Below are 14588 nucleotides of genomic sequence, written 5' to 3'. Positions count from 1 at the left end.
TGGTGTAATGTGCACATGAAATAACATGCATAGGATGTAACAGGTATATAGTGTAACATGCATATGATGTAATGGGCACGTGGTGTAATGTGCACATGAAATAACATGCATAGGATGTAACAGGTATATAGTGTAACTTGCATATGATGTAATGGGCACGTGGTGTAATGTGTGTATGATGTAATGGTGTATGTGGTATAACTCATCTGGCTTTCTCATGGCTTACCCATTGTCTCTGCTCTTCTGTTCCAACTTAGGAGGCAACCTTTCCAAACAAGACTGGACCATCCAGTGGCCCACGACAGAGACGGGGAAGGAGAACAATCCCGTGTGCCCCCCGGAGCCCACCCCGTGGATCCGCACCCATCTCTCCCAGAGCCCCAGGGTCCAGTCCAAGTGCGTCCAGCACTATTGTCACACCAGCCCCACTCCCGGGGCCCCTGTGTACACTCACGTGGACAGGCTTACCGTGGACCCCTACCCGGGCTTGTGCCCGCCCCCGCCCCTGGAGTCGGGCCACCGTTCCCTGCCCCCATCGCCCCGGCAGCGGCACGCGGTCCGCACCCCACCGCGCACCCCCAACATCGTCACCACCGTGACCCCGCCAGGCACGCCGCCCATGAGGAAGAAGAACAAGCTGAAGCCCCCGGGGACCCCACCACCCTCCTCCCGAAAGCTGATACACTTGATCCCGGGGTTCACCGCGCTGCATCGGAGCAAATCCCACGAGTTCCAGCTGGGGCACCGCGTGGACGAGGCCCACACGCCCAAGTGAGTGCGGTCGGTGGGTGCCCTGGGGCTGTCGAGTCCCGGACTGCGAGGGGCTGCCTCGTGGTCTCAGGAGCTGCCCAGGTCAGGGAAGCCGGGAACAGACTTGTGTTCCAGACTCTGGCTGAATGAAAAATAGCTTTTCACAGAGGGTTCTGAGAAAATGAATAGAACAGACTTTCTCAGAATTGGCCATTTAAAAAATACGATTAATATCCTATAGCCTAGGGGCTAAATCTGATACCTGGCCTGATTTTGTAAATAAAAGGTATTGGAACATACCCATGATCATTCCTTTATGTGTTGCCTATGGCTGCTTTTGTGTGACAATGGCAGAGTGAGAATGGCCCACAAAGCTGAAAATATTTACCATCTGGCTTTTTACTGAAAACGTTTGCCAACCCCTGCAGAGTCTAGCCTAGTGCCGCTCCTAGAAATAGGATATGAGGCATATATTAACCTTCAACTTTCTAGTAGTCACATTAAAAAGAATGAAAAGGAACAAGTGATATTAATTATCATAATACGTCATTCAACCTAATATATCAAAATGATAATATTTTAACATAGAATGAATGTAAAATATCATTACTGAGATATTTTGCATTTTTTAAAATACAAAGTCTTTGATATTGAATGTGTATTTTATATCCACGGCTCATTTCAGTTGAAGGTGGTAGGAAGCAGGACACATTGAGGAAATTGACAGAAGACCCCTTTGAGGGAGAGAGCAGGTGTGTGATGTAGGGTGACACTTGAGGATTGGGCAGGTTGCTGTGCTATTCACAGTAGCCAAAAAGTAGAAACAACCTGTGTCCATCAGTAGACAAAAGAGTAAACACAATGTGGTCTATCCATACAATGCAATATGATTTAGCCTTAAAAAGGAAGAAACTTATTTTTTTTGAGACAGAGTCTCGCTCTGTTGCCCAGGCTGGAGTGCAGTGGTGCGATGTCAGCTCACTGCAACCTCTGCCTCCCAGGTTCAAGTGATTCTCCTGCCTCAGCCTCCCGAGTAGCTGGGACTATAAGCCTGCGCCACCATGCCTGGCTAATTTTTTGTATTTTTAGTAGAGACAGGGTTTCACCATGTTGGCCAGGCTGGTTTCAAACTCCTGACCTCAAATGATCTGCCCGACTTGGCCTCCCAAAGTGCTGGGATTACAGGCATGAGCCACCACGCCCGACGTGGGAGGAACTTCTGATATATGCTACAACATGGGTGAACCTTGAAGACAGCATGCTAAGTAAAATTCGCCAGACACATAAGGACAAATACTGCATAATTCCGCCAATATGAGATACCTAGAGTAGACAGATTCAAAGAGGCAGAAAGTAGAACAGTGGATGCCAGGTCTGAGGGGAGGGAGAATGGGATTTATTGGGTATAGACTTTGCGTTTGGGATGATGAAAACATTCTGGAGATGGATGGTGGTGATGGTTGTACAACAATGCAAATGTAATTAATACCACTGATCTCTACACTTCAAAGCAGTTAAGATGGTAAATTTTATGTTATGTGTATTTTATCACCATTAAAAAAAGGCAGGATTCTGTAAGTGAGGAGTTGGCACACTTTTTCTGTACAGGGGCAGATAGTAAATACTTTAGACTTTGCAGGCCATTTGGTCTCTATTGCAGCTACTCAACTCTATCATGTAGCACAAAACCAGCACAGACAATAGGTAAACAAATAGGCATGACAGTGTTCCAATAAAACTTTATTTATAAAAACAGGTACCTGGCCCAATTTGGCCCATAAACTGTGGTTTACCAAGCCCTGTCTGAAGCTGTGGTGTAGAGAGTGATTCTCTTTTTTGAAGCATTGGGAATGCCCTAAAGTGATTGACGCGGAACATATGATTTTACAATAGTCATATTCAAGCTGCTGTGTGGAAACCTAGCTTGAAGACGTAGAATGCACGTCTGAGACCTCTGAGGGTGAAGCAGAGGATAGATGCTTTTCTGATTGGAGTTGGGTTTGATTTGCATGGTTTTGTGACAGCCACAGAGATTGGGGCCTGCTGAAACCTCAAGGTGAAGACATGGGGTAGAGTTCTAGGAAGGCTGGGAGTGCAGGTTGCTAAGGTGGAAGGTGGAAGAGGCATTTGGGGTCTGCTTGCTACATTGTCCCCACACTTTGTGCTTCTTCCTGTCCCTTTCCCAGGGTGCACCACCTAGTAAGGCGAAACTTGATCATAAAGCCGACTCTCCAGACACATCATCTTTTAATCTGCAATATGGAGGCCAAGTGAGAGAGGCTGCCCTTTGGTTTTCAAATGCGGTCCTTTCCCTAGACCCCTGAAGGATTAATTCTGCCTGGATAGGGCTGAATGGCCCCCTTCTTCAAGGTCTTCCAAATTTTGGAATGTGTATATCAGGACTCAGGTGGTGTTAAGCTTTGCCCTTCAGGTTTCTTCTGGCTGAGTTAGCAAGCTCATCGCTTTCTCAAGGCTGGTAGTCCCCTGGCCCACCTTGGGGGATGCTGTGGTTCATGGCAAGGAAGCAGTAGAGGAGAGGAACAGAGTGGTCAGTTTGGTGATGTGGAAAATGCTGTGGGACCACTTAGCCTGAGACCATGCCTCCAGGTTCACAGGGATATCAGGGCAGCAGGCCTGGGGGTGTTAAAAAAACTAAGACATAAACAACAGCAACCTGAATAATGTTGGCAGCAGGGGTCATGGGTAGAGGTGAATTCTGATCAGGACTTATAGAGGAGGTGTTAGTTGAGGTGAGTCCCAATTATTAGACTGGTAACAACAGTCATCATTTACCTGGGTCTGAGGTAGTCGTGATTCTGTCAGGAAGTAGCGCTTTGACCGCGGATTTAACCTCTCTGAATCTTAGCTTTCTTAGCTGTGGACCTAAGAGGTTAGAATACATTTGTGTTTTTAAATTTGTGGTCATGACCCATTCGTGGTTGGTAGCATTATTTTAATGGCTTGTGACCAGCATTAAAAAAATGAAATAGACTAGCCTAGACTAGAGTATATTGGAACACATTGCATATGGTAAGCGTTTTAGTGTTGTTTTGTAAAACTTGTTTTCAGTAAGTACGGGCATACTTCAGAGATATTGTGAGTTTGGTTCCAGACCACCACGATAAAGATCCTAAAGTGAATGACACAAATTTTGGATTTCCCAGTACATAGAATAGTTATGTTTTATACCATACTGTAGTCTATTAAGTGTATAATGGCATTATGTCTTAAAAAACAATGTACATACATTAATTTAGAAATACTTTAATGCTAAAAAACACTAATGATCATCTGAGCCTTCAGTGAGCCATAGTCTTTGCTGGTGGAAAGTCTTGCTTCGATGTTGATGGCTGCTGACTGATCAGGGTGATGGTTGCTGAAAGTTGGGCTGACTGTGACAATTTCTTAAAATATGACAACAATGCAATTTTCTACATAGGTAGACTCTTCCTTTCACAAAAGGGTTCTCTGTAGCATGTGATACCGTTTGATAGCCTAGAAGAACTTCTTTCAAAATTAGAGTCAATCCTTTCAAACCCTGCCACTGCTTTGTCAACTAAGTTTATGTAATATTCTAAAATGTTTGTTGTCAATTCAACAATGTTCAAGGCACCTTTACCTGGAGTAGATTCCATCTCAAGAAACCACTTTCCTTGCTCATCCATAAGAAGCAACTCCTTGTCTATTTAAGTTTTATCATGAGATTGCAGCAATTCAGTTATATCTTCAGGCTCCACTTTTAATTCTAGTTCTCTTACTGTTTCCACCACGTCTGCAGTTACTTCCTCCATTGAAATCTTGAAGCCCTCAAAGTCATCCATGAGGGTTGGAATCAACTTCTTCCAAACTCCTGTTAATGTTGATATTTTGACCTCCTTCCATGAATCATGAGTGTTCTTAATGGCATCCAAAATGGTGAATCGTTTCCAGAAGATTTTTTTTTTTTTAGATGGAGTCTCACTCTGTCACCCAGGCTGGAGTAAAATGGAGCAATCTTGGCTCACTCCAACCTCCACCTCCTGGGTTCTAGCAATTCTTCTGCCTCAGCCTCCTGAGTAGCTGGGATTACAGGTGCCCACCACCATGCCTGGCTAATTTTTGCATTCTTAGGAGAGATGGAGTTTCACCGTGTTGGCCAGACTGATCTTAAATTCCTGACCTCAGGTGATCCACCCACCTCGGCCTCCCAAAGTGTTGGGATTACAGGCGTGAGCCACTGCACCCAGCCTCCGGAAGGTTTTTATTTTACTTTTCCCAGATCCATCAGAGGAATCACTATCTATGGCAGCTATAGCTTATAAAATGTATTTCTTAAATAATAAGACTTGAAAGATAAAATTACTCCTTAATCCATGGGCTGCAGAATGGACGTATTAGCAGGGATGAAAATCATATAATCTGTTTGTACATCTTCCTCAGAGGTTTTGGGTGAGCAGATGCATTGTCGATGAGCAATAATATTTTGAAAGGGATCTTGTTTTTTCTATACAGTAGATCTCAACAGTGGGCTTAAAATATTCAGCAAACCATGCTGTGAACAAATGTGCTATCATCCAGGCTTTGTTGTTCCATTTATAGAGTATAGGCAGAGTAGATTTAGCATAATTCTTAAGAGCCCTAGAATTTTTGGCATGATAAATGAGCTTTGGCTTCAGCTTAAAAGTCACCAGCTGTGGTAGTCCCTGACAAGAGAGTCAGCCTGTTCTTTGAAGCTTTGAAGCCAGGCCTTGACTTCATCTTTGTAGTTCTGAAAGTCCTAGATGGCATCTTTGAATATAAGACTGTTTCATTTACATGGAAAATCTGTTGTTTAGTGTAACCACTTTCATCAATGATCGTAGCTAGATCTTCTAGATGACTTGCTGCAGCTTCTCCATCAGCACTTGCTGCTTCACTGTACTTTTTTATGTTATGGAGACAACTTCTTTCCACAAACCTTATGAGCCAACCTCTACTGGTGTCCACATTTTCTTCTGCAGCTTCCTCACCTCTCTCAGCCTTCACAGAATTGAATAGAGTTAGGGCCCTGCTTTGGATTAGGGTTTGACTTAAGGGAATGTTGTGTCTGGCTTGATCTTCTGTCCAGACCACTAAAACTTTCTCCATATCAGCAATAAGGCTGTTTTATTTTCCTATCATTCATGTGTTCACGGGAATAGCACTTTTAGTTTCCTTAAGAAAAAGAACTTTTTCTTTGCCTTCACAACTTGACCGTTTGGCGTAAGAAGCCTAGCTTTCAGTTCATTTCATCTTTTGACGTATCTTTCTCACTAAGCATAATCATTTTTAGCATATGATTTAGAGTGAGAGATGTACAACTCTTCCTTTCACTGGAACGCTTAGAGGTAATCGTTGGGTTATTAATTGGGCTAATTTCAATATTGTCGTGTCTCAGAAAATAGGGAGGCCCAGGAAAAGGAGAGAGAGATGGGGAATAGCCTGTTAGTGGAGCAGTCAGAACACATACAACATTGATAGATTTATTTCACTGTCATATGGGCACGGTTTGTGGCACCCCAAAACAATTACTGTAGTGACATGAAAGATCACTAATCACAGATAACCAAAACAGATATAATAATAATGAAAAAGTTGGAAATATTGCTAGAATGACCCAAATGTGACACAGAGACATGAAGTGAGCTTGTGCTGTTGGAAATGTGGCAGCGAGAGGCTTGCTCAATGCAAGGTTGCCACAAACCTTCAATTTGTAAAAAAATGTGATGTCTGCAAAGTGCGGTAGAGTGAAGTGCAATACAACAAGATATGCCTGTATGTCCTTTTCTTTTTCCCCCGCTGGAGGCTTTTCCTACTCTGAACGGCTTTGATTCTAGAATAAACCCCATCAGGGAGTAGGTGAGAAGGTTTGAGAAGCCTTTGCCCTCTATTCTGTGAAATGTAGCCAGAGATAGTTCCAGAGCTATTCTGTGCATTCGGGTTCCAGTTATCTCTCTTTCATGTCTGGTTTCTTCTCTCCTTCACCCCTGTAGTCCTGCTGGGACCCATCTCTGTGGCTAACTTGGCAGTATTCAGTCTGCTTTTATTTCCTCTGAATGGAATGAATCTGAGTTTCAGAAGTCACAGATCTTTGTGAACAGGTTCCAAAGCTTTCAAAACTGTTCCTTCCTGTGATTTTTCAAGCACACAATACCAAAGGAGGTCTTGGGTTGGAGGAAGGCTAGGAAGGCTATTTTTTTTTTTTTTTTTTGAGATGGAGTCTTGCTCTGTTGCCTAGGCTGGAGTGCAGTGGTGCGATCTCAGCTCACTGCCTCCGCCTCCCGAGTCAAGTGATTCTCCTGCCTCAGTCTCCCAAGTAGCTGGGATTACAGGTACCTGCCACCATGCCAAGCTAATTTTTTTTTTTTTTTTTTTGAGATGGAGTCTCACTCTGTTGCCCAGGCTGGAGTGCAGTGGCACAATCTCAGCTCACTGCAACCTCTGTCTCCCGGGTACAAGCAATTCTCCTGCCTCAGCCTCCTGAGTAGCTGGGATTACAGGCACGTGCCACGACACCCCATTAATTGTTGTATTTTTAGTAGAGATGGGATTTCACCATGTTGATCAGGCTGGTCTCAAACTCCCGACCTCAGGTGATCTGCCTGCCTTGGCCTCCCAGAGTGCTAGGATTATAGGCATGAGCCACCATGCCTGGCCGAGGAAGGCTATTTTTCAGGCTCTTTATCCTTGGTGCTCTCAGGCACACCCATGTTGGTGTTTATCAGATGATCTGTTTGGGTTTTCCTCCTGTCCCCAGTAGTATCTCCACGTCTTTTCAGAATGAGCATGACAAGAATACAAGAATATATTAGCCATAGCATGTCTGTCATCTCCACTGGGGGATTTGCCATCTAGGTGTGTTGGAATATGTTAGAATTGCTATGATTAGTCTAATCAAAGCCATTTCCCCTGTTTTATGTTCATTCTCAAAGAACTGTTTATTTTCTTCTTTTCCTTTCTTTTTATTTTTGCATTTAAGTATGTGGTTTTATTCCTCTGGCATTCCTAAACACACACACACACACACACACACACACACACACACACACACGCTCTATACTTTACCCGGTAAAAGTAACGATTGATTATTGTGGAAGTTGAAACAACTTTGGAAATGTGATGAAGAGAGTGGGAAGTGTGTGCTGATGTTCTTGTTTTCTTTCTCCTTTTTTTATTTTTTAACTTTCATTTTAAGGTCATGGGTACAAGTGCAGGTTTGTTACACAGGTAAGCTTGTGTCATGGGGATTTGTTGTGCAGATTATTTCATCATCCAGGTGCCTAGTACCCATTGGTTATTTTTCTTGATCCTCTCCCTCCTCCCACCCTCTACCCTCTGGAAGGCCCCAGTGTGTGTTGTTCCCCTCTATGTGTCCATGGGTTCTCATCGTTTAGCTCCCACTTAAAAGTGAGAACATGGGGTATTTGGTTTTGTGTTCCTGTGTTAGTTTGCCAAGGATAATGGCTTCCAGCTCCATCCCTGTTCCTGCAAAGGACACGATCTTGCTCTATTTTATGGCTGTACAGTATTCCATAGTGTGTATATACCACATATACTTATATACATAGATACACGTAGAGCATGAATTCTCAATGGGGCTGAAATCACCTCTGAGGGGACAAAGATTGGTTATTGGGGGAAGGCAGGAAAAGTCTTGGATTTTTACAATAGTTTGTACCTCTCCTTCACAAGGAGCCACCGTATGTAAACAGACATACACCATATCTGTGTTTATGAAAATTTCATTGGAGGTTGCGGATGGAGATTAGGAACCACAAAATCTAAAAAGGTTCCCAAAGGAGCCATAATAGAAAACAGGTTGAGAAACACTGACATAGATTATGGATTTAATCCTATAAATGTTAGCCATAGGCATGGGGAGTTACCAAAAATCTCTCTGATACTCTTATCAGCCTTTGTTTTCCCTCTGGCTTTGTGGCCATACTTAGAAGGGCAAACAGGCACTGATTCCTCATAGTGAACTGTTCAGAAAATTAAGAGGAAATGATCTCAGGGATTCTGGTTATCTTGATCTTCATTCCAAGGATCCCACACCCATGCCCACGTTGTTGGGGGAAGAAAGATCCTAACAATTCTTATGTGAGCAATGATTTGTATGTCTTCAGATTTTCTCATTTGTCTGCCCATGATACAAATGGCTTGTTCTTTCTTTTCAGAAGATCTGAAAGGGTAAACTGCATTGCTGTAAACTGAATTACATTTTAAATGTGCAGGAGAAACTCAGTATTAAAAAGGAATCCTATCACATATATATTTTTTCAAATCCTTGTTAAAGGTGATTTTTCAATGATAATTTTAATTACAGAAGTAATTTGCAGATATATCTTTATTTTGAAAATACAAGCAAAATAAAATGTAAGCAATAGATGGTAAAATTCTCTGTTTCCCTTGTCATGGAGAACTACTATAACTGCTATTCGTACTTTGATATAAATCCTTGTGTGCATTTATTCATGTTTGTAGGTATGTATGAAATATATCTAGTTCCCTTTCTTCATTATTGGAACCACACTATATGCTTTTATTAATGTGACTTGCCTTTATTAGTCCTGCACAAATACAAATATTCCATTTATGACCTTTTCACAATTTATTTCCTTTGGAAATTCTTCTGTTTTCCCCAAAGCACATCTAGAACATTCCTTGGTACATGTCTCTGTGTTCAGACCTGTGTATTTTATGAGTGAACACATTTCACCTCCACACTACGGAGCAGTATGTCAACAGCGTCAGCTGGCCTGTGAGCAGAGAGAACCAGGCTGGATAAGAGCCACAGAGTATGTGTGTGTTACACCTTCACTCAAACCCCATTCTCTCTGTTCCAACTAATTCAGATTTTGTGCATGGCCTAGGCTATATCATTTGCTGTTTGCATGGAAACAGGCTTTGCCTAACAGATTCATTATGTAAATAAGATTTCAGAAGGTATATTTTTGTCTGTTTTAGAAAACGAATCAGGTATAAGTGCTTAAACTCACTAGCACACACCTACAAATCATTGTGCTAATTATTACAACGATCTCTAATGTATTTATAAGGGTAAGAGAGGGAAGACTAGTCTGTGGGTAATAGCATATTAATTAAAATAGGAAGACTTCTGCCGTACTCATTTTGTAATTCCTTTTATGCTAACTAAGACACACTCAGCACTGTACTGACTTAAGAGGGTGCAGGCAGCATTGGGCATCTCTTCTGTGGGTCCTCAGGGGCCATTCTTTTTGTCCTCTACCTCCAAGTGGCAGTTGAGGTACAAAGACTCACATTAAGCACATGTGGAAACTATCCTGTCTTATGGGACAATAGCTGTTGTAACAACTCTGTCTTCATGGCTGCCAGGGTGTCTGCAGGGGACGTGCCCTGTTACAACAGTTGTGCTGCTTAAGGACTCCCAAAGCTGTGGATTCCTCATCAGATATTTCAGATTCATTCCATGAGCTCCCAGTCCAGATGCAGTCTACCAACAAGAGGTAATTTGATGAGCACTGTGGCCCACTAACACAGTGATGTTTCCTGTTTATCAGGTTCAGCAGATCAGAGCTAGAAAGTTAACCCAGGGTTAAAGTCTCATACAGAAGAGGAAAAGATTGTGTTAATCCTTTACATACAGTGTGTTAGTCCGTTCTCACGCTGCTAATGAAGACATACATGAGACTGGGTAATCTATAAAGGAGAAATGTTTAATGGACTCACAGTTTAGCATGGCTGGGGAAGCCTCAGGAAACTTACAATCATGGCAGAGGGGGAAGCAAACAGATCCTTCTTCACATGGCAGCAGCAAGGAGAAGTGCAGAGCGAAGGTGGGGAAAAGCTCCTTATAAAACCATCTGCTCTCATGAGAACTCACTCACTGTAATGAAAACAGGATGGGGGAGACTGCCCCCATGATTCAGTTATCTCCACCTGGTCTGTCCCATGACACGTGAGGATTATGAGAACTATAATTCCAGATGAGATTTGAGTGGGGACACAGCCAAACCGTTATCACACAGCTTCACATGTACTCCTATGTTCATTGCAGCACTATTCACAATACTAAAGACATGAAATCAATCTAGGTCCCCATCCATGGTGGATCGGATAAAGAAAATATGGTACATATATGCCATGGAATACTATACAGCCATAACAAGAACAAAATTTTGCCCCTTGCAGCAACATGGATGCAGCTGGCGGCCATTATCCTAAGCAAATTAACACAGGAACATAAAACCAAATACTACATGTTCTCACTTATCAGTGGGAGCTACACATTATGTACACATGCACATAAAGATAGAAACAGTGGAAACTGGGGATAACTAGACAGGGATGAGAAGGGAGAGGGACAAAGGCTGAAAACCAGACTATTGGGTACTATGCTCGTTAACTGAATGACGGGTCAATCATACTCTGCACGTTAGCATCACTCAATACACCCATGTAACAAACCTGCACATATACCTCCTGAACCTAAAATGAAAGTTGAAATTATAAAAAATTGAAATTAAAATTAAAAAATAAAAATCTTACAATGTAGACTTGTCACCGATTCATGTTGAATGTCTTATTTTGAATTGATGAGATCTTTCACAAGGTATTTTATAATTTATATTAATAGTATTATATGTATACATATTCTATAACATAATTATTTCTAGTAAAATTTATGCTCCTGAGAAATTTTTGTTAAGTATTATTATTACTCTGCATAAGAAAGTTCTTTTTTTTTTTTGAGATGGAATCTTACTGTGTTACTCAGGCTGGAGTACAGTTGCGCCATCTTGGCTCACTGCAACCTCTGCCTTCCAGGTTCAAGTGATTCTCCTGCCTCAGTCTCCTGAATAGCTGGGATTACAGGTGCGTGCCACCATGTACAGCTAATTTTTTTGTACTTTTAGTGGAGACGGGGTTTCACCTTGTTGGCCAGGCTGGTCTCAAACTCCTGACCTCAGGTGATCCACCTGCCTCGGCCTCCCAGAATGCTAGGATTCAGACATCAGCCATCGCACCCGGCCAGAAAGTTCTATTTGAGCCCCCAGATTCCCATTCAGCATTGACCTAGTACCCCCTATCCTGGATTCCATGCCCTCTTCCTTAGCTCTGGAGCAAGAATCGGTCCTTATCCTCTTAAAGACCCTGCCCTAGCCTCCCTTAAGACCATGCCACAACCCCCTAGCTGCTGAATCTTTCAGGCCGGTGATGAGAGATTTAGTCCAGTACGGCTCATTTAAGATATGTTTGGCTTTCTAAATATCGAATGGACTATCTTTTGGTGTTTGCCCCAGAGGCTTATACAGACAGCACTAATGAATCATCTATTGTCACATTCCTATTGAAACAGCAGCTCTGAAGTTCCACAATGGAAAATCAGCTCAAGAATGTGCTTCTTGATGAATTTTTGTGGTGAAGTGTTCTGTGGGTTGGGTAACAGAGTATTTAGTTTGCAGTCCCTTATTATTTACAAGGAACAAACTGATGATATTATGCTGGTAAGATTTTTTTCCCTATGTTATGTCGAGTCCTTTGACTTTCCCAGTGCCTGCCTTCCTCTCTTGTTATTTCTTTTCAGGGTGTTGAGAGTTTCCTGGGAGGTGTTTTAGAAGGAGCCCAGGGTGAACCCCGCCTTGGCTACTAATTAGCCTTGTGACTGCAAATAAGTCACTTAGGAATTGATGCTCCAGTAGCGTGGAGGCTGTGTCTGCCCACTTCTCAGAGCTGGTGAGGTCCCCTCATACTCCCGAGCCCTACTCAGGATCTCACCTGCAGCTGTGGTGGGTGGTTTCTGTATACACCGAGGGCTTCCCATGCCAAGCACCTGTGTCTCGGCCTGGGCGGTTTTGTTTGTTTGTTTGTTGCCAGTGGAACATGTTCAATCTGAGTACAGGGCAGGCTGGAAATGTCAGGGGCTTGGTGTTGTCCTTGGAACAACCTTCAGTTGGGGAAGGACAAGAGCTAGTGCATAAATATGCCCTCAGAGGGCCCATTCTGCTGTGCGTTCTATACCCATCCTGAAGGCTTCCCAGAGGGACAGCCCCAATTGTCCCCAAAGGCATTCCCCATAACACCCTTTATGGGCTATGTTTTCTCCCCTGCCTCACCTCTCTGTCTCCTCATCCTGCTGCTAGGATCACCTCTCAAATATATTACATGGACCCCAAACCTTGCTTTAGGGTCTGCTTTTGAGGGAACCCAAATTAAGACAGGGATAAAGGTCATCCTAAATATAATTGCATTAAGCTCTTACACAGCTATATAGACACATTTTCACTAACACAAAAGTTTTCTTGATTGATTGATTATTAGAATATAAATGATAGCTGTCACTTATGGAAAGCTTATTGTATGCTGATACTTTGCATGGTTTAATTTATTTGTATTTTTACTATTTTTATTTTAATTGACAAATAATAATTATACATATTTATGGAGTACAGTGTAATGTTTTTATATATGTATACATTGTGGAATTATTTAAGTCAAGCTAATTAACATATCTATCATCTTACATGCTTATCTTTTCTTTGTGATGAGAGTATTCAAATTTACTCTCAGCGGTTTTGAAATATGTGGTATATTATTTTAACTAGTCACCATGCTGTGCAATAGATCTGAAAAACTTATTCCTCCTATCTAACTGAAACTTTGTACCCTTTAACCAGTATCTTCCCATTCCACTGCCTCCTTCCTGCCGGCTCCTGGTTACTACCATTCTACTCTCTATTTTTGTGAGTTTGACTTTTCAAAGTGAGACTATGCAGTATTTGTCTTTCTGAGCCTGGTTTGTTTCACTTTGCGTAGTATCCTCCAGGTTCACCCACGGTGTCACAGATAACAGGGTTTCCTCTTTCTTTAAGGCTAAATAGTACTCCATTGTGCATACATATACCTCATTTTCTTTATCCCTTCATCCATTGATGAACTCTTAGGTTGATTCAATGTCTTGGCTATTGTGAATAATGCTGCAATAAATATGGTAGTGCAGATATCTCTTTGACATACTGATTTCAATTGCTTTTGATACATACGCAGTAGTGGGATTTCTGAATTTTATGGTAGTTCTATTTTTAGTTTTTTGAGGAACCTCCACACTGTTTTCCACAATGGCTGTACTAATTTACATTCCCACCAACAGTGTGCAAGGGTTCCTTTTCCCCACATCCTCTCTATGACTTGGTAATTTTGTCTTTTTGATAAAAGCCATTCTGACAGATATGAAGTGAGATCTCATTGCGGTTTTAGTTTGCAATTCCTCGATGATTAGTGATGTTGAATATTTTTTCATAAATCTGTTGGTCATTTGCATGTTTTCTTTTGAGAAATGTCTATTCAGGTTCTTTGCCCATTTTTAATTAATTAATTAATTTTATTTTACTTTAAATTCCAGGATACATGTACAGAATGTGTAGGTTTGTTACACAGGTATTTATGTGCCATGGTGGTTTGCTGCACCTATCAACCCACCATCTAGGTTTTAAGCCCCACATGCATTACATATTTGTCCTAATGCTCTCCCTCCCCCATCCTCCACCCCCCGACAGGCCCCAGTGTGTGTTGTTCCCCACCCTGTGTCCGTGTGTTCTCATAGTTTAACTCCCACTTATGAGTGAGAACATGTGATGTTTGGTTTTCTGTTCTTGTATTAGTTTTCTGAGAATGATGGTTTCCAGTTTCATCCATGTCCCTGCAAAGGACATGAACTCATCCTTTTTTATGGCTGCATAGTATTCCATGGTGTATATATGCCAAATTTTCTTTATACTGTCTATCATTGATAGAACTTAAAGTATAAGATGGGTCTCATGAAGCATACTGCCTCAGCCTTTATTTATCTGGAAAATTCT

The 14588-nt window shown here is 42.1% G+C and overlaps 1 protein-coding gene across 1 annotated transcript in view; it reads left to right on the top strand.

Annotated features, from left to right (window-relative positions):
- The window catches only part of KSR2 (kinase suppressor of ras 2), a 523630-nt gene that overhangs the window by 231789 nt on the left and 277253 nt on the right, over positions 1–14588 (top strand). Inside the window, exon 4 of the mRNA XM_011964399.1 lies at positions 258–771. Coding sequence (XP_011819789.1) covers positions 258–771 — 514 coding nt within the window. The remainder of the gene's footprint in view (positions 1–257; positions 772–14588) is intronic.

Source organism: Mandrillus leucophaeus, unplaced genomic scaffold (assembly GCF_000951045.1).
Source record: "Mandrillus leucophaeus isolate KB7577 unplaced genomic scaffold, Mleu.le_1.0 Scaffold7, whole genome shotgun sequence".
Lineage (NCBI taxonomy): Eukaryota > Metazoa > Chordata > Mammalia > Primates > Cercopithecidae > Mandrillus > Mandrillus leucophaeus.
This window is presented reverse-complemented; position numbering and strand designations above follow the sequence as displayed.